The sequence below is a fragment of the Crotalus tigris genome, unplaced genomic scaffold (genome assembly GCF_016545835.1).
Source record: "Crotalus tigris isolate CLP2741 ecotype Arizona unplaced genomic scaffold, ASM1654583v1 scf7180000017623.1712378, whole genome shotgun sequence".
NCBI lineage: Eukaryota > Metazoa > Chordata > Lepidosauria > Squamata > Viperidae > Crotalus > Crotalus tigris.
The window spans coordinates 667,888-694,389 of record NW_024096518.1 but is presented as its reverse complement, the minus strand read 5'-3'; the positions used below and the strand labels follow the sequence as shown (position 1 = coordinate 694,389).

The 26,502-nt window shown below is 41.8% G+C and overlaps 1 protein-coding gene across 3 annotated transcripts in view; it reads left to right on the top strand.

Annotated features, from left to right (window-relative positions):
- The window catches only part of MOCOS (molybdenum cofactor sulfurase), a 252,233-nt gene that overhangs the window by 108,986 nt on the left and 116,745 nt on the right, over nt 1-26,502 (top strand). For all 3 annotated transcript variants that reach the window (XM_039332021.1, XM_039332031.1, XM_039332014.1), the window contains one exon: nt 15,339-15,538. In XM_039332021.1, the coding sequence (XP_039187955.1) occupies nt 15,339-15,538 (200 nt within the window). The remainder of the gene's footprint in view (nt 1-15,338; nt 15,539-26,502) is intronic.

Here is a 26,502-nt window from a genome sequence, read left to right as displayed (position 1 = left end):
TTTTAGTCACCAGTTCACCAGTAAATAAGTGCTTAAGTTTTTCAAATGCCATTTGGCACTCCATGGGTTGGCTGGGTTTGAATTTCCCCTTCCCTTTAATTTTCAATAGGTTAGCGATGGAAAGTGCTATTTGCACAAATGAGGGCATAAATTGGTGGTAATAGTTGGCAAATCCTAGGAATCTTTGGGAGAAACCCATTCCAACACAGCTCCTAACTTTTTGGGATCTATATCTTTGTGGGAGATGTGGTACCTTAAGTAATCAATTTTGCTCTGGTGGAACTCACATTTGGAGAGTTTATTGTATAGATAAGCAGCACAAAGTTTTCTGAGCACCACTTTGACTAACTTTATATGCTCGGCCATGGTTTCAGTGTAAATCAGAATGTCATCAAGGTAAATTAAGACTCCCTTATATAGATGCTTGTGTAGCACCTTATTAATGAGTTGCATAAAAATGGCAGGGGCGCCTTGCATTCCAAAGGGGAGTACCCTAAATCGAAAACATCTCAAAGGACAGTTGAAAGCAGTTTTCCACTTGTCTACTTCCCTAATTCTAATTCGGTAGTAGGCTTCCCACAAATCTAGCTTAGCAAAAATCTTTCCGCTGGCCAGGTGGACCAATATGTCCTTCATCAAAGATAACTGGTAAACATTTTGGTGAATCTTTAAGAGCCACCTCCTCCGATTTATGTAGGAGTTCCATTTCAGAAGCCAGTCCTAGTACGAAAACCAATGCCTGGTACCATGATAAAGCTTAGGATTTTTTGTATAGGCGCCTATCCTCATCTCTACTAGTTCAGTGATGACCATTGAGGCAGGTGGGGGTGCTATTGACTGTTTAATTGGCAGAAAGCTACAGGCACTTTAAGCTCCTTAGATGCAGACCCATTTTTTTTACTAAGCCAGGGCTGACCAGATATCTGGTGTAGTCTGGGTCCAAGAGGGCAACCAGGCTTACTTTATGCCCCAAGGAAGGCACTACTGGTTCTATGCCCCCAAGGAAGGCACTACCAGTTCTACTTATGTTCTCAGGCCAAGCATCCTTGAAAGCTGAAATATTCTGGTCCTGGTACCTCTGGTACCTGTCAAAGGTATCTCCCCCTTCCACCATTTGCCTTTGTTTTCCCAGGCTCATCTTTACTAGTCTATACTCCTTTGCCCGCTCCTTTTCCCTTACATTATATAGCAGGATGCCAGCAAAGTGTAAAGCTGAAGATGAACGATCTGATAATAATATTTTAATGACAAAATAGTTAACAGATAGAACAATAACAATAAAGAAAAACAAGACTAGAGTTTTAGGCCTGCACATATAATGAGTTTGTAGAAACTCAATTCCAGAACCAAAGAAACATCAGAACCTGAATGTAGAGTCAATATGTCCAGCTGCCCACTATCCAGGATTCTATAAAAAGTACTCAATTATACAGGTGATGCCAATCACTTAGAATTTTTTTTGCAGCCCTAGAAGGGGCATTTAAAACTACCAATCTCTCCACAGAGATGCAAGAAAACATTAAACAAAACATCATTCCACAGATCAGAATACAACAGGAACAGAATCAACTTACAACAGAAGACAGAACAACCCTCAGAAACCTAAAAAAGGACCAGACTATCATCATCCTATCGAATCACAGTGATTATGGACAAACGACAATACCATCAATAAGCAAAAGAAATGCTAGAGGACAAAGAAATCTACATCTGTGTGAACACCAATAGAATACAAAAACTAGACAACCAGATGAAGAGAATCCTTAGTGACCTCACTAAGAAAGGCCAAATTACCAAAGAAGAACAGTGGTGGATGAGAAGCAGTGGACCTATCATTCCACACTTCTATGGATACTCAAAATACACAAACCTAGCATACCCCTCTGTCCAATCATATCTCAACAAGGAACCCTTACATATAACATTGCAAAAGAACTAACAAAAAAGCCTGGGCATCTCACAAGAGGAAGCCATCACTTCATTAACTCTCCACTACAGTGTCTTCAAACAATCAGGGATGTGACCATGTTGTTGTTAATTGCGAAGTCGTGTCCGACCCGTCGCGACCCCATGGACAACGTTCCTCCAGGTCTTCCTGTCCTCTACCATCTTCTGGAGTCCATTTAAATTCACACCTACTGCTTCAGTGACTCCATCCAGCCATCTCATTCTCTGTCGTCCCCTTTTTCTATTGCCCTCAATCTTTCCCAACATTAGGCTCTTCTCCAGTGAATCGTTCCTTCTCATTAGGTGGCCAAAGTACTTGACTTTCAACTTCAGGATCTGGCCTTCTAAAGAGCAGTTGGGGTTGATCTCTTCTAGGACTGACCGGTTTGAACGCCTTGCAGTCCAAGGGACTCGCAGGAGTCTTCTCCAGCACCATAGTTCAAAGGCCTCAATTCTTTGGCGCTCAGCCTTTCTTATGGTCCAACTTTCACAGCCATACATTGCAACTGGGAAAACCATGGCCTGGACTATACGCACTTTTGTTGGCAGGGTGATGTCTCTGCTTTTTAGTATGCTGTCTAGATTTGCCATAGCTTTCCTCCCCAGGAGCAAGCGTCTTTTAATTTCTTGGCTGCAGTCCCCATCTGAGGTGATCTTGGAGCCCAGAAAAATAAAATCTGTCACTACCTCCATTTCTTCCCCATCTATTTGCCAGGAATTGAGAGGGCCGGATGCCATGATTTTGGTTTTCTTAATGTTGAGTTTCAAGCCACTTTTGCACTCTCCTTCTTCACCCGCATCAAGAGGCTCTTTAGTTCCTCTTCACTTTCTGCCATTAGAGTGGTATCATCTGCATATCTTAGGTTGTTGATATTTCTCCCGGCAATCTTAATTCCAACTTTTGATTCATCTAGCCCTGCCTTTCTCATGATGTGCTCTGCATATAAGTTAAATAGGCAGGGTGACAATATACAGCCTTGCCGAACTCCTTTTCCAATTTTGAACCAATCAGTGGTTCCGTGTTCGGTTCTCACTGTTGCTTCTTGACCCGCATATAGGTTTCTCAGAGGACAAAATCATGGTCTCGTTTGTTGTCATAGCCCTGTTCACATCTATAGACCTAGAATTAGCCACGAATCCATGACTGCATTGCTTCACAGTACACCTGACTTAATCATGAAGATCCAAACACCCAGAATCATGGATCTCATAAACCTCTGTTTACTAAATACTTCCAATTTGATGGCCAAATTTTCCAACAAATGAAAGGGATACCTATGGGATCATTGCTTTCAAGTCTTATAGCAGAAGTCATCATGCAATGTCTAGAAGCCATAGCACTTCCACAAATACAATCAAAAATATCGATCAGATATGTAGATCTGATCACTTTAATAAAAAGGACTAATTAGAGAACACCCACAGAACCATCAATAACATTTTTAAAGGAATCCAGTTTACTAGAGAAGAGGAAAACAACATCTCGCTACACTTCTTGGACATCCTGATCAGCAGAGACCACAATGGCAAACTAGAAACTCAAGTCTACGAAAGTAACAACCACTCCACTACCAAAGTAACAACCAACCGCCCAAAAGAGAAACTGTGTAAGGACTTTATTTAAACGAGCCCAAACACACTGCAGCAGCCCAAAACAGCAGAAAAAGGAAATGGAGCATCTATACAACACACTCCAACAAAATGTATACTCATGCAACTTCATCAAAAAGTCCTTCACCACTCAACCCAATACAGCACAACCAACACAAACTCTAAAAAGAATTACACTGCCACACGTTAAGAATAACTCAGAAACTGCAAATAGATAAATAGACACATGGAATCAGCATAGCCAACTAAAGCCCTTCAAAACATCCTAAGCAAATCAAAAGATTCAGCAACCCCAGAAGGAAAAACAGGAGTCATCTACTACATACAGCGTAAGAATTGCAGCAACCACTGTGTAGGACAAACAGGCAGAAGACTGGCAGAATGCATCCATGAATACCAACTGGCAGGCAAAAGGGATGACAAAACTTCTTTAATTTCACAACATATAGACAGATTTAACCATGGTTTCAATTGGGGAAATGTCAGGGAATTTCTAGAAGCCTGGCACTCTGACAAATCAGCCATCAACAGTCACATAACAACAACTGTAGATTATGCAAAAGAGACAATCAACCAGTCCAAAAGAGAAAAGGACTTCAGGGCCTCTCCACCAGTAATCAGCACTCAGATCAGCATAGATTATGTAAAGTCTCACTTTGGCTATTCCCTTAAGAAAGCAGAACTCTTGAGCTTCCTGTGACGGCGGTGCCGATGGCGGCTGTTTTCAGCCGTCCACCCTGGAATGTGTCAAAGCCAGCTGAGACAGCGAGCAACAGCCGTCTCACGGCTTGGAATCTCTCTCCCTGGGTGAAAGGGAGGAGATGAGTTTCCCTCGGATAGTGGCAGGGCTCCCTGAGAGACCCCAAAGTTTTTTTTCTTTGGTGGTCGGAGGGTGAGAGCTCCCACGGAGTCTGAGGCATTCTCCACATTCCAGGATGCCTTTGCTCTAATTTTTTTTGGGGGGGCAAAGCTAGACGCTGCTTACACATCTGCTTTCAAAATGAACTTGAAAGCTGACCAGGGAGATTATATCTGTGATTATTTTGAGACTTTAACTCTGGAAAAGATTTCATCTTCTCTCTTTTCTTATTTGAGAGGGGTGAAAAATGGCACTGAGATGTTGTTTTTAAGAGTGAAAGGACCAGAACTTTATTTTGAAACAATGTAACAGCTTTCTTTTTTCTTCTTTTTTTTATTTACACAGGGGGCTTTTGTCTTTTTTCCCCTCCTTTTGTCTTCTTTTTTCTCTCTCTCTCTTTGTTAAAGGTTTTATAAGATTTTAAAAGTTTTTTTTTTTTAAGATGGCTTCAAAGTATTTTGGAGCTTTTGTTTCTAAAGCCTCAATCTCCTCTTCGGTAATGCAGACAGCTCAGCAAGTTGAGTCTAAATTTCCACCTCTTTTCTCAGTTTTACCAGCAGTTTTACCAGGACGCTTTGGAAGATAGTGTACGACGGATTGAAAAAGAGATAAGTGAAATTATTGAAAATAAATTTAGGAAATTGAGAGAAGATATAGCGTCTGTACTTCAGAAGTTTGCTGATCACATAGATCGTTTGGATCAGCATATTGATGTTGCTGTAGAAAATTCTGAAAAATTGGAAGATAAAATAGAAAATAAGGTGGAAATAATTCAGGATGAAATTACTATGTTACAATACAGAAGTATGGAATTTGCTTTAAGAATAAGGGGAATGCAGGAAAATAATCAAGAAGATTTGAGACAAGTGGTTGCAAAGGATATAGCTCTTATTTTGGAATCTGAGCCTGAAGAAATATTGAGAGAGACAGAAAAATTTTTTAGGGTTAACTCAAGGGTTGCAAGACAGAGGAATCTGCCACGAGATGTGGTTATTTATTTTTTTAGTAGATCACTTCGTAATAAAATTTTACAAGCCTTTTACAAGCAGAGATTTCAAATTGCAGCCCAGGATGTTATACTTCTGAAAGAACTATCTTCAAGAATTCTCAAAGTAAGAAAGCATTTTGCTTTTTTGGCTGATGAGCTTAAGAGGTGACAGATTCGTTTCAGATGGGAGATACCGGCTGGAATAGTGGTGAATTATGCGGGGACACGCTACAGACTTGATACAATTTTAAAAGCGAAAGATTTTTATACTTCTGTTTTGAAGGCGGGCTCTTTATTACCTACAGCTGAGATATTAGAAGAAAAGTTGGAAGAGCAATTGATAGAAGATATGCAGGTTAAACCTTTGCAACAATCTCTCTTGACAGAAGATTCATTAATGAAATTGAGTACTTGTGGAGCTTTTAGAAGTAAAATAAAGGTGGAAGAAAAGCTGGAAGAGCAGCTGATTGAAGAAAATATGCAGGTTGAACCTTTGCAGCAGTACTCCTTAACAGAAGATTCATCAAAGAAATTGGGCATGACTCGCGCAGCTTTTAGAAGTAAAATAATGGAACAGCAGATGGTTCTTCGTCATCTTCTAAGCAATAGATAATAGAAGGAGAAGTTGGAATATCAGCCGGCTAGTTATAAGGAGTTTTGTTAAATCTTTGTTATTTAGGGGAAAGTTTAAATTTATGATCCTTGCCTGGGAGAAGATTTGATAGGCTTTAATCTAGGGATTTAATATCTGAGAGTATTTACTATAACTTTTAATAAATGTATAAAGTTAAATTTTTGTTCTTTAGAGGAAAGTTTAAAAGCTTAAAATTATGATTTCTGCTCGAGAGAATAGTTGATAGGTTTTAATTTGGTGATTTAATATTTGAGAGTACTTATGATATATTATGATATATTAAAAGTGGATAAGAATGTTGTAAGGTTTTGATTTGGGAGAAGTTATCACAAAATTTATTTGGGTTTGGGGGGGAAAGAGTTAAGAGCTAAGTTTATATTGTTCAAAAGAAATACACATCTCGGTGTGGAGAAGGTGGATAAATTATATGAAGAATAAATGTGGGATTTATGGATAAATTACGATTAGAGTAGATATGATTAAAAGTATTGTTTGGATTATGAATAATTTTTGTTTTACTTATTGTGATTTAGTTTGTATTAGTTAAAGTTAAAATAAATATGGGATTTAATGGGTAAACTTTGATTAGAGTAGAGATGATTAAAAGTATTGTTTTGATTATGAACAATTTTTGTTTTAAATTTGGCATTATTTGATTTCGATAATTGATTTTCTTTAATTTGTTTAAATTTGTTTTGTATTTGAGTTAAAGTAACTTATTGATTTTGTTATTTGTATAGTTGGATAGGTTTAGTTAGATTTAGTTTGCATTAGTTAAAGTTAAGTAGATTTTGTTTAATATGTTTGAAAACCCTGTGCCAAGCTCTGGGAAGTGGAGGGGAGAGGAGGTTGGGGTGGGTGGGGTTTTGGGACTGGGAGGGAGGGGGGTCGGGGTGGGGGGGGTAGGTAGGTTAGATGATAGGATCAAAGTAAGATAATAAGGGATAACTTATGAGAGAGATGTTGCTTGGGCATTTCCCCGGTACTGTATCCAAAGAGGGATGAGAGAGGAGGAGAAAGATTAGGGAGGAAGTAGGATGGTGAGAGGAGAGGGGGAGGGGAGAGAGAGGAGGAGGAGAAAGGTTTGGGAGGAAGTAGTATGGTGAGAGGAGAGGGGGAAGGGAGAGAGAGGTGAGGGGAGGGAGAAGGAGGAGGGAAATAAGGGAGAGTATAAGAGAGGGCGGATGCAGTTTCGGGGGGGTGGGCAAGCGACATCTAGGTGTATTCATTCTATCTTGTCAATTGTGAAATTTCTTCTTTTTTGTTTATGTAATTGATAATTGAAAAATAAAAACTTTTGTGGAAAAAAAAAGAAAGCAGAACTCTTGAAACCAGCAGCATTTCAAAATGAACTTTTATTGAGAGATAGTGATTGCGGAGAAAGTAGGCAGGATCTAAATTTCTCACAGGGAACCATTAGGTTAAACTTCAATTGCTCAAAGCCCTTCCCCACTGTCCAATCCATAAGAGCCAATCCAGAGGTGTTAAGGTGCTGTGAGAACTCTGAGCTGGGAAGGTGATAAAGAGTTGTTCTCAGGCACTGTGACCTTGGTTCTCAGAAATGAGACAAAGCAGATGGGCCCCAGGCTCATTCTTCCACACTCTCTTCCAAGGAAGATACATCAAAGCAAAAGAGGAACAAAGAAAAATGGATATATTACAGAAAGCCCCAAGGTTCCCCCTTCTTACTAAAATGGCAGTCTCCCAATAGGGATCTATGGGGACCTGACATGCTGCCCCCCTAAAAGAAGGAGAGGTCCACCTGGAGAAAATAGAAAATAATAAAGAGGAGAGAAGAGAAGAGAGAAAATCATTAATTAGGTTTATCCAGGTAGAGCACGTGGAATCATTTAAGGAGTCTAGGGGCTCTAATGTGTTTTTTGTGGACCCATTCATTTTGGGATATGGGGAGGTGTTTCCACGCTATGAGGTATTGTGTTGTTCCATGGTATTTTCGGGAGTCAAAGATTTCTTTAATTTCAAACTGTCGTTCACCTTTTACTGTAATGGGTTGCGGCATTGGGGGAGCTGTTGGCCATGAAGGTGAGGTTAATTTCAGGCTTTAAAAGGCTGCAATGAAATACAGGGTGAACTTGCCTTAAGATTTTGGGCAATTCTTTTTTTTTTTTAACAAAATTTTATTAAATTTATATAGGTGAGGAAAAATAGGAACAATACAGGTATGGTAAAGGGAGGGGTAAAAAGAAGGGGGAGGGGAAGGAAATAAGGAATTAGGGTAAAATAAAGAAAGATACAATCACATATTTCAACAAACAAGCAACCATCCTGATCATAATAATGAGTAAATATCATATTCAACCATTTTTAACAAAGCTTAAACTGTAACATATTAAAAACAATTAGTAAATAAATACGTTAATCTATTAAGTAAACACTACTAATAAAATCTCAAAAAAAATCCTAACAATCAAAAATAACAAATGAAAATCAGTAAATCAGGAAAAATAATCGTATCATCAAAATGTTAGTTAGAACTCGATTAAAAATCAGTCATCTATTCTAAAATATTAAATCCTTCACATTCTAATGTGTCTCTAACCAGTGATAAAATTTTTCCCAAGTTCTAAAATAAATGGAATCATCTTTTTCTTTCATGTTAGTCTATCCATTTCTGCACTCTAAAATTTTGGTAATAATAATCTGGTCAGATGGTAGATTCTCATTTTTCCAAATTTGGGCAAATACTATCCTTGCAGCTGTTAAAACATGCAATATCAAATAGTCATTCTCTTTGCCATAATTAGGTCTTAATATTCCTAACAAAACAATTCTGGTTTAAATTCTATTTGTAATTTCATCATCTTTTCCAACTATTTATGGATCTTAAACCAATATTTCTTAGCGATAGTGCTATGTCCACCAGGCATGGTAATAAGTGCCTGGCTGTTGTTTACATTTCAAGCAAATATCTGAAACATTTTAAAACATTTTTGCTAAGCAAACTGGTGTCATGTGCCATCTATAAAACATCTTATATAAGTTTTCTTTATATGCTACTGCTTTTGTAAGCTTAATATTTTTATCCCAAAGTTTTTGCCAGTCTTCCAAATCCATAGAATATCCAAAGTTCTTTGCAAGATTTTGGGCAATTCTAACTCTACCATGACGGGGTTTATGATGTGTTTGATGGGGAAAGGTCCCCAAAATTTTGGGCCTAATTTCTTAGAAGGTTGTAGTGACTGTAGGAACTGAGTAGACAAGTATACCTGATCCCTAACATGAAATATTTTAGGCTCTACCCTTTTCTTATCTACCTGTGCCTTGTAAGCTGCTCTAGCTTCATCTAAAACTTTGCAAACAACTAGCCAGGTATTTTTTAATTGATCAGTCCACTCCTTTAATGAGCGGGTGGTGGGCTGTTTGGCTGGCAATTTGGGCACTGGCTTGAAATTGTGCCCTGTAGAAGAATTTGGAAAGAGGTGAAGCCAGTGCTGGTGTGTGCAGTGTTATTATAAGCCACTTCAGCAAATAGCAGGAGGTCAGTTCAGTTGTCTTGTTGGTAGTTAATGAAGCATCGTAAATATTGTTCTAGCACCAAGTTCGTTAGTTCTGTCCCTCTACTCGTTTGAGGATGGTGACTAAAATTCAGGCCTTGATCTGTCTCCAAGAGGTCCAAAATTGTTCTCCAGAACGTTGAAGGAAATTGTGCCCCTCTATCAGAAATTAAGTGATGTGGGGTCCCATATAAATGATACACATCAGCGGTTCTCAACCTGTGGGTCGCGACCCCTTTTCGGGTCGAATGACCGTTTCACAGGGGTCGCCTAACATCATCGGAAAACACATATTTCCAATGGTCTTAGGAACCGAGATACCACTCTGCATCCATCTCCGCATGGCCTCCTCCACCATTTGCAGAGAGAGAGAGAGACAGAGAGGCACTTTCGCTTCCCTTCTCTCTCTCTCAGGCAGACTTACCTCCTGCAGGGCTCCTGATTGGTCCTGTGCCCAGGTGCCCCACCCCCTGGGAGCAGCGCGGCCAGGGCCTCATGGCCTTGAAGCCACCCAGGGAAGCCCCAGGATCGCTGCTGGGAGCGGCCCGCTGGAGGTTCCGCTGAGCAAGCCAGCCTTCCTGCAAGCTGTGGCCCAAGGGAGACCAGTTCTTGTGATCCCCAGCCAGCCCAACCATTGGACCCGCTGGCCAGGAAAGTGCGCCAGAGTCCAGGCTGCTGGGAAAGAAGAAGGAGATTCAGCAAAGGTAGGAGAGGAGAGCTGCCTCCTGGGGCCCAGCGCTGGCGGCGGCTTCCTTGCCACCCTCTTCCTCCTCCCCTTCTTCCTACTGCCCCCAAGGCAGCTCGGATGGACGCTGGGGCAAGAGGGGTGCCTGGGGGGGAGCAGCCAGGATAGACGAGGGGCTGGCGGGCCGCACAGCACCAGCCCCCACCGCAGCTCTATCGGATGAGTGGAGGGCGAGGCCGGGCAGCGGGGGGGTGGCTGGGACCGTGGCAGTGGTTTTCTCACCCTTTTCTCCTTCCTCCTGCTGCCCCCAAGGCGGCTCGGGCTGGCGTCGGGAGGAAGATGGGTGCCTGGGGGGAGCAGCCGGGTTGGTGGGCCGCACGGCACCAGCCCCCACTGCGGCTCCATTGATGGACGGAGGACCAGGCTGGGCAGCGCAGGGGCGGCGGGGACCCCCGATGATGCAGCAGTGGCCGCCCCTGCTGCCATCCCTGCCGCCCCTGCGCTGCCCGACCTGGTCCTCCGTCCATCAATGGAGCCGCGGTGGGGGCTGGTGCAGTGCGGCCCGCCAGCCCTTCTGCCAGCATGGCTGCTCCCCCCAGGTACCCCTCTTCCTCCCAGCTCCTGCCTTAGCTGCTTTGGGGGCAGCAGGAGGAAGAAGAGAAGAAGGGTGAGAAAACTGCTGCCGCTGCTGTCAGCTGAGCTAAGCTGCGGCACTGAGCCAGTCTCCATGCCTCCTGGTTGCCCAGCCATGCTCCACCCCTGGCCACCCTCTGCACCACGCAGGACTCCCCTGCACTGCCCAGCCCACCTCCCTCGCCATCGAAGGCCTCCTTGGCCCTCTGGCGCCCGGTGTGGCTGTGGGGCTGCCGGGCAGGAGCAGCTCCTTCCCGGCTTGCCATGCTCCAGGCTTCAGAAGTAGCCAGGGGGCGGGGAAGAGGGTGAGGCAGCGGCGATGCCCTCATGTGCATTGGAGGCCAGCCGGCCAGGCCGGAAGGGGAGAAGCGACGCCTTCCGAGCGGGAGCTGGCGTCAGGCCGCACCCCTCTTTTGTGCGATGGGCTGCGTGGCATGGAAAGGGGCTCCCACAACCCCACTGCTGTGATAGCTGGAGGGGTGGGCAGGTCCCGGTGTGGCAGCTGGGAGAGAGCAAGAGGTGCCGGGATGAGGATGGGGGCTCCAGGTTGGCGGGTGTGAGAGAGCGGCCGGCGGCTGCAAGGCACACGGATCATCTGCGCGACTTCCGAGGCCCCGGAGGTGCCACCGCTTGGCTCTCCACCCGAGCCTCCCCTCCTCCCCGGGCAATTGTGCAGAGCTGCTTGTGCGTCCTTGGCAGCGCCTCCCCCCTTCAATCTCCTTCCTTTGCCATCTCCTTCCTTTCCCCTTCAATCTTTCTCTCTTTCCTTCCTTCTTTCCTTTCCCCTTCAATCTCCTCCATCTCCTTCCTTTCCCCTTCAGTCTTCCTTCCTTCCATCTCCATCTCCATCCCTCCCCCTTCAATCTCTCCTTCCTTCCTTCCTTCCTTCCTTCCTTCCTTCCTTCCTTCCTTCCTTCCTTCCTTCCTTCCTTCCCCCTTTAATCTCCTTCTTTCTCCATCTCCTTCCTTTTCCCTTCAATCTTCCTTCCTTCCATCTCCATCCCTTTCCCTTCAATCTTTCTCTCTTTCCTTCCTTTTTTCTTTCCCCCTTCAATCTCCTTCCTTCTCCATCTCTTCCTTTCCCTTCCCTCCCTCCCAACATTTTTGAGCAAGGAAGAGTAAGCTTCTCTATCGAGCATTGCTATATTGTTTTTGTCATTAATCACTATGCTTTAATTATGTTCAATTCGTAACAATGAAAATACATCCTGCATATCAGATATTTACATTACGATTCATAACAGTAGCAAAATTACAGTTATGAAATAGCAACGAAAATAATTTTATGGTTGGGGGTCACCACAACATGAGGAACTGTATTAACAGGTCGCAGCATTAGAAAGGTTGAGAATCACTGATATACATGATGAAGAAACAGTTTTGTCAGAACCTTTGCAGTGGGGATCTTCTGGTACGGGATAAAGTGGACCTATTTTAAAAATAGGTCAGTAACCACCCAAGTGACTGTGTTTCCTGCGCTTTGTGGCAGTTCTACCATAAAATCCATAGATTTTTGGAGTATGCCCTGCAGTAACTCACTTTTCAAGGCAGCTGCTGCTTCTCTGCAGGATTCCTTCCTTGCCTTGTGGCAGCTGTCATGTGGGGCTTGTCCCCCCTAAAGGAACTTCAGGAGCCCCTTTCTCCAATCCACCTATGAGTTCCATTTCTTGAGCCAGGCAGTCCCAAGACAAGGGACCATTCCATGCCAAGTGTCAAAGGGCTTCATTGGCTTTCCCCCTGGCAGTCAGACCCATTTCTTGGCTTGGATTTTCACGCATAATTCCACTGCCCAGGGTCCTCTTTGCCACACTTGAAGCAGGTGGTCGAGTGTGGCAGCATGCCTGGGGCTTGGCCATCTTTTTCTTCTTCTCAGGTAGAGAACGCTTCCACATCAATCAGTACTGGTTCCGTGCCTGGTCGATCTCTGCTTCTTCAGTCAGGATGCACCAGTCATGGAGGCGAGCAGGGGCTGTCCTGGCGATGCAGGCAATGGTACAGGTCATTGTTCAGCCTATCCTTAAAGTAGCTCACCAGAATGTCTTCCGGCCATTTGAGGCGGCAGGCTAGGTCCTGTAACTCTTCAGTATATTTGGCTACTGGGCTATAGCCCTGCCTCGCAGTTTAGAGTGCAAGGGGTGATGTCACTATGTCTCCTTTTTCTGGAGACTGCATAGACCAGAATTCACCTTCTGGCTGCTGATCTCTTTCTCCCACTGAACTTAAAACGTATTACTCTCTCAATTTTCTGCTTTTCTTTCATTTAAAGGCAAAGGCTACTTTCTGAACTCTTTACCTTTATGTCATTCAACAGTATGCTAAGTTCTCTCATATTATTATTGCTTCTAATTCAGTTTGTATGTTAATTTAAATATTTTATGGTATTATAATAACAACAATAACAACAACAATGTTGGAAGGGACATTGGAGATAATCTAGTCCAATGGTTCTCAACCTTTTTAATGCCGCGACCCCAACCGGCCGTAAGTTAAGGACTACCCAACCAGTCATAAGTCGAGGACTACGCACCAGTCGTAAGTTGAGGACTTTCCCTGCCCGGGAGCGCTGCACATGTGTGGTGCCACCCCCTGCGCCAGCTGAGGCGTAGCTGGCAAGCGGCAGAGACAGTGCAGGCTGACCACCAGCTGGGCCATCAGCTGGCCCAGCCCAAGGGAGGTAAGGCACCCGCCGGGCCCCACGTGCACCAGCAACCCTCCCTGCGCCCGCCGGCCTGCCACTTCCCACCCCTGGCCCTCTTTTACTTACATTTTTAGTAGTTGCTCAGCAGGGAGGGGTGGAAACTTCCAGACAGCTCGCCTTCGCTGCAGACAACTTGCAGAACCGTTTGCAGAATGGGATTTTTGGCGGGCTCAGCAGGGCAGAGACAGCCTGGACAATTCCTATTGGCTTTTGAAAGCCAATAGAATTAGACTCTATTCAAGAGAGTCTATTCTATTGGCTTTCAAAAGCCAATAGAATAAAAGGGAGTAGCATAGCTAAGGAAAAGGGGAAAAAAATGGCGGACTGCGTTGTTTGGCGACCCTCGTGAAATGGTCATTCAACCCCAAATGGGGTCCCGACCCACAGGTTGAGAACCGTTGATCTAGTCCAACCCCCTGCTCAGGCAGGAAAGCCTATACCATTTCAGACAAATGGCTGTCCAGTCTCTTCTTAAAAACTTCCAGTGTTGGAGCATTCACAGCTTCTGGAGGCAGGTTGTTCCACTGATTAGTTGTTCTAACTGTCAGAAAATTTCTCCTTAGTTCTAAATTGCTTCTCTCTTTAGTTTAGTTAGTTTCCATCCATTGCTTCTTGTCCTTGCTCTTGTTCTTGTTTTCCCCCTTCCATGAATTTACTATTCCTTATATAATTACCTTTACATCATTAATTTTAAAATAGCTAATACACTGTTTATTAATTATATGTTCATTTTTAATTTCTGGAACACATAAATCTATTTAATGATCTATGGTTAAGATCCCCAGTTCATAATATCCATTTTTTTCTGTCTTTTGGGATGACTTATCCCTCTGCCAGTGGTGAGATTCAGATATGTGAACAACTGGTTCTTGTGTGGATACCGCTTCCGGAAGTCCATTCTGGGCCTGGGCAACAAAAAATTAGCTACCGGTTCTGCTGAAGTGGTGTGAACTGACTGAGATAAGGTATTGCCCTCAGCCAATACCTTATCTCCCTGGATGTTCTTTCTATGAATCTGTAAATGAACAAGACTTGTGCATTTAGACATTTATTAAAATATACAGCTTGGCAAGGGGAGTCTAAATGTTTGCTGTAACCCCTTGTCTCTTCTTGCTCTTTCATGGAAGTCAGTTTTTACTTGATTACATTTTCCTCTGTCTTGAATGCCCTTTGCTTTTCACTTTACTTTGATATGATCTCTGTTTAATCCACAACAAATATAATTTTCTAAAATAATCTGGATTAATGGTTTCATTATGAAAAGTATTTGAGTTTTTTGTTTTTTGTACAAGGTCTTGATAATTCAATTACTTTCCCACTGATTTTGCTTTAATTGCTTGCCCATATTTTTAAGCTAACTATTATATGAATCTAATGTTGTCAAATCATTTTTTTTCTTTTATAGAAAGAAAACTAAAGTACTAAAAGATCTATTGTAACATGTTTGTTGTGATTTAACTGTAATAATTAAACATTTTGTGATTGGATCTATGTATTAACTGATTACTGAATGGAATTGTTATTGAGATTATACAAAATATTCCGCTAGTTTTGTATCTATGGAGTTGAATCTATGGAGACTCTCACACATTCTGGAATTTTTGCCCAGGTAATACATTAGTTGAGTGTTACTTTTTTCTGAAAAATGGTCCTTTTGTTATATTTATTATATCATTTGATATATAAAATTAGAGTTATATTTAGTGAAAATTATTTGTAACCAAATTAGGTGATCATTGGTGATAATTGTTGCCTTTGTCTTTCTTAGGTGGAATGGAAAACATAAAACAGCATACATTTGCTTTGGCTTACCATACCTATACAGTTCTTTCCACATTAAAATATGCTAATGGTGCACCTCTTGTACGCATTTATAGTGATACTGACTTCAACAATTCAGATATCCAAGGTCCCATAATTAATTTTAATGTGTTGGATGAAAATGGAGATATAATTGGGTATTCACAGGTACAGTTCATTTATTTTTTTGTTGCCATCATGCATCTTTTTACTGTTATGCATCTTTCTGATTGTTTGATCTTCTTTCTGTCTAATTTCAGTTTATTGTAATTTTCTTATAGTAATTTTTTCCATATTCTTCTCAAGAATATACTTTCTAATTTTTTCTCTTCAGGTAGTTTATAACAAATAGCTTGCCTCTTTGTGTCACATTTTCCCAAGAATTTGTGGTAGTTTAGTAAAATTTTACAGTCGTGAAATAAGCATAGAAAATACAGCAGAAAACATGTCTATATTTTTGAAGCTGAAAGTAGTAATCATGCATAATCACTTTGTAATACACATTTTGTCTTCATTTATTCCAAACTTACAATTATGATCTGGAATGTTTAAACTAATCCAATTTGGGTGGAAGAAGCAAGACAGAAAATAGTGTGATACTGTGCATAAAGAGCTGGTTGAAAAATTATAGCAAGCAGGCCTGGGGCTGATGTCTCCGGGGGGCCGGGATATGATCGGACTCGCGGTATGACTGCTTTATTTTATTGTTTTATCATTGTTTTAACTTTGTATGCCGCCCTGAGTCCTTTGGGATTGGGCGGCATATAAACACTGAAAATAAATAAATAAATAAATAAATATAGCAGTAGCTGTACATTAGGCTTGAAAAAAGTATTGAATTGTGTACTTCAAGACTCCATTCTAATTCCTAAGCATGCACACGTGCGCACGCATGGACGGACGGACACACACACACACACACACAAACAAGCAAACATAGATAAATATATGTAATTGGATGAAATTAAAAATGTAGTTACCAAATTTGCAGATGGCACAAAGATAGGATTTTGATAAGCTGGAATAATGGACAGAAACCAAGAAAATGAATTTTAATAGGAATATATTGAAAGTCACACATTTAGATAGGACAAATTAAGGCATGAGTATAGGATGGTGAGAACCATATTTAAATACAGCAAATGTGAAAAGTATTTGAGTTGCCTACATACATCACAAGCTGAGCAGTAGTATAGAACATGATTTAGCTTCAAACGGAATACATTCCTAGGCTGCCTCAACAAACAAATAATATTAAGATCAAGGAAGTATCTCACTCCTTTCTATTTTCCATTGATCATAATAGATCTAGAACAGTGGTTTTCAACCTTTTTAATGCCACGACCCCCAACCGGTTGTAAGTCGAGGACTACTCAACGGTCGTAAGTCGAGGACTACTCAACTGGTGCAGCACCGTTTGCAGAATGGGACTTTTGGCGGGCTCAGCAGGGCAGAGACAGCCTGGACAATTCCTATTGGCTTTTGAAAGCCAACAGAATTAGACTCTATTCAAGAGAGTCTATTCTATTGGCTTTCAAAAGGCGACCCCTGTGAAATGGTCGTTCGACCCCAAATGGGGTCCCGACCCACAGGTTGAGAACCACTGATCTAGAATATTATTGATTTTTTGGATACTGCACTTTAGGAGTATCATTGGCAAATTGATGTAGGTCTGGAAAGAAAACATTGCAAGGAAAAATTAGAAGGGGTGGAATTGTTTTCTGTTGAAAAAAAGAACAAAATAAAAATTAGTGAACAGAAATTAACCAAAAGAAGATTCAGGACAAATATAACAGGAAAGTTGGACAATGTGTTATTGATCATTGGAACAGACCACTACAAATAATAATGGAATTCTCTTCATAGGAGATGAAATAATTAATTTTTGTAATTTATTATTTCCTTAATAAGGCAATTCTTTTACAGTGAATTGTTGCCTGTTGAGAATAGTTGTGCCATGTGTTTCTTAATTCTAAATGTGTGCTTTACTTTAAAATTTCATCCAGATTACTCCCTATTTAATCTTAAATCATCCAGTAAGGAAAGATTATTAACTGCATATATAAATAAGATATCTCTTTATTTAAAAGAGAAACATTTTCTACTTGAAAACTCATGACTTGATCTACATCTGCATCTGAACAAAATGTGCAGCAACTTATTCATGTTCAAATTGCATAGTCCTAAAATTATTATCTCTTCAGAATATAACTATTTATTTATTTTTAAATAATTTTTTGGTTTTTTAATTCTTTCTTTGCCCAGAGCCTGTATCTCTGTTTTTATTGTTAATGTGATTTTTATATTTGTTATATTTGTGGTTTTTATATATGGTTTTATTTTGATTGTGCATTGCCCTTAGTCAAGGCTTTTTTTTTTTTATTGAAAATTTTTATAAGTTTTTACAAAAAAACAGAAAAAAATACAACAATACAAAAACAGAAAACAACATATACAAGAAACTAAACATAACATCCCCTTCCCCATCCCCCCCAAAACACCCCCCCTTCCCCCCCCCCGAGCTTCCCAGAGCAGAATATAGGCTTAATTAAAAAAGAATTAAAAAAAATTATATATAAAAAGAAAAAAAATTAAGACTGAAATATATGTATATGTATATAGAAATAAAAATTATGAAAAAGCAATATGATATTTTTTTATATCCAATTTAAATTGTATAAATTCTATCCATTTATCCCAAACAGCAAGAAATTTCTCTTGCGTTTGTTCCTTTAAGAAAGCCGAAATCTTTGCCATTTCCGCCAAATGGGACACTTTAAAAAACCATTCCTGCAGTGTAGGCAAGGATTCCTTCTTCCAATATTGTCCTACTAACAGCCTTGCGGCTGTAATCAAATTTAACATCAATATAACCTCCTTTGTATCACAATCAGTAACTATACCCAACAAAAATAACTGCGGAGTAAATTTTACCCTCCTTCTAAAAATTCTCTGAATATTCCACCATATCTTAATCCAAAATGCTTTTATCTCTCTGCACGACCACCAAATGTGGTAATAGGTGGCATCCAAGCAACCACATCTCCAACATTTAGGCTGTAAGTCCGGGTACATGAAAGACATTTTTTGTGGGTCAAGGTGCCATCTATAAAACATTTTATAAAAATTCTCCCTTAAATTCTGTGCCTGTGTAAATTTGACATTTCTTACCCAAATGGTTTCCCATGTATCCAATGGGACTGATTCACCAAATTTTGGGCCCATCTAATCATACAATCTTTAATTAATTCCGTTTCTGAGTCCAATTCAACTAGCACCCCATAAATTCTCTTAATATGGGCTTGTCTTTGATCCTTCACTTGCTTAATAAGATTTTCATCTTCTCTAAGAAAGCCCACCTTGCAATCCACCTTCCATCTATCTGCTAATTGCCTATATTGAAACCAAGAATAAATAATATTTTCTTGTGCTAACTCCTCCCGTAATTTTAATTGCCAATTTTGTCCATCCCATCTGAGTAGCTGTCTATAAAACACCATATCCATTTTAACACCTCTTTTTATTCCTTCTATCGCATGCCAAGGTATAGCACATAATGGTACTTTAAAATCACTTTTATAATATTTTCTCCAAATCCTAAGTAAAGAAGTTCTTATAACGTGAGATTTAAAAGCCCAATCCACTTTTTTATTGAATATTAAATAGGCATGCCACCCATAAAGTAAGTCCCATCCCTCTAGATGGAGTATCTCGAGATTTGTCAAATTTACCCAGTCACTAATTAGTGTTAAAACCACCGCATCATAATATAATTTCAAATTCGGTACCTTGAGTCCACCTCTCTCACGGAAGTCTTGCTGTCAGAATCCAATCATATTTCATCTTTAATTATCAAATATAGAAACTCCCAATTCTGCCTTCTTTGGATTCTGCCATAAGAGGGAGAGAAGGGGGAGAACAAAGGGGCTTTATGGCCCTCACTTCCTTCAGTACACTTCAAAGAGCTGAATGCTGAATGTGTGTTTATTGTAACATCAAAGCATTAGCACTAGAGAACCTTATCATAACAAAGCAGGGTACTTGCCTTTCATGTAGTTACCTGAAGTCTCCATTCAGACGGAAGAAAGAAGAAAGGGGGTGGAATTGTGATACTTGAAACTATCACTGGAAGGGGGGTTGATTGGGTGGGACTACTGGGGAACCCCTTAAAACCTTGAATGGGAGAGCTTGAACCCCAAGTCCTGTCTAGCATGCCTGCAACCATTTTCTCTTAATAAAGGATTCCTGTTGGAAGAATTATTCCAAGAGTTCTGTCTTCTTAAGATGCAAAGTGGGGTGGGTCCTTACATTAGACAGGACTTGCAAAATTAATCCACCTGGAAGGAGACCCTTGCCGGGGGATTTTGCAAAAATTTACCATGTCAGACAATGGAGCAAGAGAGGGAGAAAACTCCCTGGAAAGAGAGCCGCTGACCCAGTTGGAACCTTGCCAGATGTTGGGATCCGAGAGGCCAGATTCCTCAGGAGAAGAAGTGGTGGAGACACAGGACCACAAGCCTCGCTGGTCGATGGGCGTTGGAAAGAAAAGTGAGTGGGGAAAGGAATCAAGAAAAGTGACCCTGAGACGGGGGACCAAGCAACCAGAATGGAAGCAGGAGATGGAGAAATCCCTGCACGCAAGTGAAGAGGGAGGAAGCTGGGCACCGTACTCAGACTGGATCCTAGAGAAAGCTATTGACCTGATGAAGAGAACTCTCAGCTCCCTAGGAGAGGAGAATACTGACCCTACGGCCGCCCCAGTTCCTGGAGCCGCAAAGGGAGAGACACCGAGGGGGACGTGGAACCTGCAACCCCAGGGACATCTACTGATCCAGGAGCTCCCACCCCCTACCGGACCACAGATGGCAATCTGGACGGAAGGCACTACCACCCACAACAGAGGCACCGATCCATTCCAAGACGTCCACCGTTGGAAGTGAAATTCAAAGGGGAGCCAACACGCTTGGGGTTTTTCCTAACCCAAGTCCTCAGCTACATGGAGGAATATGGGCAGGAATATTCCCAGCGACAAAGCCCGCATCCGGATCGTGCAATCTGCCCTGGATGGACCAGCTGCAGATTGGGTAGTGAACTTGCATGACTCCAATGCCCCAGAACTCAGTAACTTCAACCGTTTCATGTCCTCTTTGAGAAGACGATTTGAAGACCCCCTGGCTGATCGCAAAGCCCGTGAAGAATAACAACGATGAGGCAGGGCAAACGCCCAGTGGCCGAGTATACACAAGAATTCCGGGCCATTGCCAGCAAACTGAATTGGCCAGAAGACATCCTCCTTGGCCATTTCAAAGACGGACTAAACTATTATCTATATGATGCTTGCCTGCCCCGAGGGGACCCACATCAACATGAGGAATGGTACGTCTTGGCAGAGGAAGCAGAGATCGACATATTGAAGAGGCACCGCCGAGGAAAACAATGGAGCCGCCCCCCGCCTGAGCTGACACACCAACCGGTGAAATCATCGGATACAGCCAAGAAGCAAATGGGATGTTTCAAGTGCGGAAGAGAAGGGCATCGAGCTGTAGAATGCCGCTCAAAGGCCCCCCAGCACAACCCAGACAGATCCCCAATCAACAAACCCGGAAAGTATTCAGCTAAGCCAAAAGAAACGGCCATGAGAATGATGGAAATTGCAGAAACCCCCACCTCTGCTCACCAAGGGGAAAGGACTCCAGCCTACACCACAGGGCCGGTGGATGCCTCAGATGACAGCTCGGAGGGCGAACCCCTGGTAAGTGGATGCATCACACCCATCTTCAAAACAGTGACTATATTAATCCCCCCCATGCCCGAAGCTGTGAAGGTGAAAGCCTTAATAGACTCTGGCTGTACCCGCTGCCTCATTAGCCCAACACTAGTGGGGAATCTGGGCATCCCATCCAGGAGACTGGAACAACCAATCTCATTTGGCCAGCTAGATGGATCCATAGCAGGGGGGGGTGCCAGCTACCCTAGCCACTTTGCCAATACATCTCTCCCTGGGCAACCATGAAGAGGACTTAACGTTTGTGGTGACCCCAGGTATGGAATGCCCAATGATTCTAGGGATGGAATGGTTGAAAAAATGGAACCCCTGGGTAAATTGGAGGACGACAGAAATCAAATTCCCGAAGGGGGACCCTATGGACTTAAAACCCCAAGGGAGGCTACCAGAATCAAGAATAGAAAAAGCATCCATAGGAGAGGAAAAAAGATTAACAGAAATACCAGAGGAATATAGGGACCTTGCTGAAGTCTTCAGTGAGGAGAGGGCGAATGAGCTTCCCCCCCACCGACCCACAGACTGTACCATTGAATTCAAGCCTGGGGCAAAACTCCCGAAGCCCAGATTATACTCCATGAGCCCAAAGGAGAAGGAGGAAATGGAAAGATTTATAAAAAAAACCTGGAGAGAGGTTTCATTGAGCCAGCCAAGCCTAAAATGGCTGCCCCGGTCCTTTTTAGAGAGAAGAAGGATGGCTCTTTACGTTTATGCGTGGATTATAGGGCCCTGAATACAATCAGTGAAAGCAACCTATACCCGCTGCCCCTCATGAAAGACATGCTGTCACACCTATCGAAAGGGAAAATTTTTTCTAAACTAGACTTAAGGGAAGCTTACTATCGAGTGAGAATCAAGGAAGGGGACGAATGGAAGACTGCATTTAACTGCCCCATGGGGTGCTATCAATTCAAAGTCTTGCCATTTGGATTACAAGGGGGCCCTGCAGTCTTTATGCAATTAATCAATGACGTTCTAAGGGAGCACCTGTTTAAGGGGGTCCTTGTTTACTTGGACGACATTCTTATCTTTACTGAAACAAAAGAAGAACACGTCAAACTTGTCAGAGCGGTTTTAAAGAAGCTGCGAGCCGCTCACCTATATGCCAAACTCTCAAAATGCGAATTCCACCAGGAAAGGATAGACTACCTAGGCTATCGCATATCCCCACAGGGCATTGAAATGGACCCAGAGAAGGTCAAAGCAGTACTAAATTGGGCACCACCCCGCACAAGAAAGCAACTACAAAGTTTCCTGGGCTTTGCAAACTTTTACCGCCAATTCATCCCCTCATTTGCCCAGATAGCCTTGCCCCTCACTAACTTACTAAAAACGAAGGGAGCATCCTCAGTAAAACCTAGCCAGCCACTAACATGGACAATGGAGTGCCAAGCAGCGTTTGAGAGACTAAAGAGACTTTTTTCTGCCGAACCAATACTAAGGCACCCAGAATGGACAAGCCCTTCGTAATACAGGCAGATGCAAGTGATGTGGCAGTGGGGGCTGTGCTATTACAAGAAAATGATGATGCAGTATTGCAACCCTGTGCATATACATCCAAGAAACTCACGGAAACAGAACAGCGCTGGCCCGTATGGGAGAAGGAGGCTTATGGGATACGTTGGGCATTACTCACGTGGCGACAGTTCCTGGAAGGCAACAAAATCCCCTTCCAGGTGTGGACTGATCACAAAAATTTAGAAGCCCTGAAAACTTCCAGGAAACTCAATCCCAAACAAGCCCGCTGGTCCCAGCATTTTCACCAATTCCAATTTAAGCTCAAACATTTACCAGGAAGAAAGAACTTCCTGGGAGATGCTCTATCTCGCATGCCCCAATATAACAGCGCACGAACCACAGACTCTAGACCAATAATGGCAGAGTCACAACTGGCAGCACCAGTAACCACAAGAACCCAAGCCAAAATAAAACCACAACTGGACAGCCAAACTGGGATTGAATTCAGAAAAAGTTTGGAAACAGATGAATGGTTCCAGAAAAACAAAAATGTGTGCACAATGAGAGACGGGTTGCCTTGGGTAGGGGAAAAGTTATATATACCAACAACTCAAAGAGTAACTTTCATGCACCTTTGCCATGACACAAAATCAGCAGGGCATTTTGGATTTGTAAAAACTTTACATTTAATTAAACGGCAATTTTGGTGGCCATCCATGAAAAAGGACATTGAAAGTTATATAGCCAGTTGTCCAAAATGTGCCACGGCAAAGAGGTTGCAAGGGAAAGTGCCAGGACTATTGCAAACAGTGGCAAGTCCCTCAGCCCCCTGGAGAGAAATAGCCATGGATTTTATAGTGGAATTGCCAGAAAGCAATGGGAATACTGTGGTCTGGACGGTCACGGACTTGTTTTCCAAACAGGTGCACTTTATCCCTTGCCAAAAGATTCCCACTGCAAAAGCCTTAGCAAAACTTTTCATCCAACACATTTACAGATTGCATGGGGCACCCCAACGCATCATCTCTGACAGGGGGGTGCAATTTACGTCTGCATTTTGGAAGGAATTTTTATCCCTCTTAGGAACCACTCAGGGACTGACATCTAGCCACCACCCTCAAGGAAATGGGGGGGCTGAAAAAATGAACTCCGTACTTAAGCAATATTTAAGATGTTTTCTTAGTTTCCAGCAGACCGAGTGGGCGGACTTACTCCCTTTTGCAGAAGTTGCCTACAATAATGCAGTCCACTCCAGCACAGGTTACACTCCTTTTCAAATAGCCACCGGTCAAAGTTTCAACCCCATGCCAGAATTAACCCCAAACGAACCAACGATCCCCTCGCTGAAAGAATGGATGGAGAAATTACAAAACACCTGGCCAATAGTCAGAAAAGCACTAGATGAAGCTAGGCAGGCATATAAAACACAAGCCGATAAAAAAAGGGTTGAGCCTACACCATTCATTATAGGAGAAATGGTGTACTTATCTACAAAATACCTAAAGTCCCTACAGCCCTGTAAAAAACTTGGACCAAAATATATAGGACCTTTTCCAATTAAAAGAATCATAAATCCAGTAACAGTAGAATTAGAATTACCCAAAAATCTCAGGCAAATACACCCAATTTTTCATTGCAGCTTGCTGAAAAGAGAGCATCAGTCACCTCTACGGCCAAAAATCCCCCCCCCACCACCTCCAATCATGGTGGAGGGTGAACAACACTTCGAAATAAAGGAAGTCCTTGACTCTAGGAGATATCATGGAGCAACTCAGTACCTAGTTGCCTGGAAACACCTCCCTCCCTCACAAAATGAGTGGGTCCATAAACGTCATGTCAGAGCCCCGAAGCTATTGAAGAAGTTTCACACAGAGTATCCTAACAAGTCTAACTAAATTTTATACTTGTGTTTTCTTTCAGGTGGATCTCTCTTATTTTTAAGAGGGGCCGGATGTCAGAATCCAATCATATTTCATCTTTAATTATCAAATATAGAAACTCCCAATTCTGCCTTCTTTGGATTCTGCCATAAGAGGGAGAGAAGGGGGAGAACAAAGGGGCTTTATGGCCCTCACTTCCTTCAGTACACTTCAAAGAGCTGAATGCTGAATGTGTGTTTATTGTAACATCAAAGCATTAGCACTAGAGAACCTTATCATAACAAAGCAGGGTACTTGCCTTTCATGTAGTTACCTGAAGTCTCCATTCAGACGGAAGAAAGAAGAAAGGGGGTGGAATTGTGATACTTGAAACTATCACTGGAAGGGGGGTTGATTGGGTGGGACTACTGGGGAACCCCTTAAAACCTTGAATGGAAGAGCTTGAACCCCAAGTCCTGTCTAGCATGCCTGCAACCATTTTCTCTTAATAAAGGATTCCTGTTGGAAGAATTATTCCAAGAGTTCTGTCTTCTTAAGATGCAAAGTGGAGTGGGTCCTTACACTTGCATAATTTTAAACTTAACCCTTGGCTTTTTCCCTGCCCAAATAAATTTATTAACACCCTTCTGCCATTCACTTAGATTAGTCTCATTCTTCAAAATCGGTAACATTTGAAACAACAAAAGAAACTTGGGTAGAATATTCATTTTTATCACTGCAATTCTTCCCATGAGAGATAGTTGCAGCTTCTCCCAATTCTTCAAGTCTTTCTGTACACTAACCCACAACCTGTCATAATTATTTTTAAATAATTTTGCATTGGAAATAGATAGCATCACCCCCAAATATTTTACCTTATTAACAATTTCAAAACCCGTCAAGTTAGCCAAAGTCTGCTTCTCCTGAATAGTCATATTTTTAGGTAGGATTTTAGTCTTGTTAACATTAATCCTAAAACCCGAAACCAAACCATATTGATGAATTAACTGTAATAACTTTACTACAGAACTAATAGGTTGCGACAAAGTAACCACCAAGTCGTCTGCAAAGGCTCTTAACTTATATTCTTTTTTATTAACTTCTATTCCTTTAATTTCCTGCGAATCTCGAATTTTGATCAACAATATTTCCAATGTTAAGACAAACAACAACGGTGATAGTGGACATCCCTGCCTAGTACCGTTTTCTATCGTAAATACCTCTGACAAACCTCCATTAACAATAAGTTGTGCCGTTTGTTTTTGATATATTACCGTAAGAGCTTGTATTATCTTTTCACCAAAATTCATCTTTTCAATTACTCTTAACATAAAATGCCAATTCAATTGATCAAAGGCTTTTTCAGCATCTAAAAATATCAGCCCTGCAGGGACTTGGTTGTTCTTGTCTAAATATTCTAATAAATTAATGATTTGTCTAACATTATTTTTCATATACCTACCAGTTATAAACCCAGATTGATCTTTATGCACAAGATGATGCACAACCCTCATAAACCTATTTACTAAGATTTTTACAAATATCTTATAGTCCACATTTAAAAGAGATATAGGTCTATAATTCTTTGGTAAAGTAAGATCTTGATCCTCTTTTGGAATCAAAGAAATAAAAGCACTATGCCATGAGGAGGAATCTCTGACCCTGTAAGATATCATTGAAAAGATCGCCTAGTTGTTGGATCATCTCCTCCATTAAAACTTTGTAGTAGACAGCTGTCAACCCATCCGTACCCGGTGCTTTCCCTAGTTTCAATTGTTTAATTGCTATCGCAATTTCCTCTTTAGTAATTAAGCCATTAATTTCATGTTTCTGATCCTCTGTCAGTTTGGGAAAACTAGCCCCACTTAAATATTTATTTATATCCAGGATTTGCACATTAGTAGATTTGTATAATTTTTGATAATAATCTAAAAAAGATTTCTTAATCAATTCCTTCTGAAAGACTAATTTGCCCTTATAATTTATTTTATTTATTATCCTCTGTCTCTGCTTCTTTCTTAATTGATAGGCCA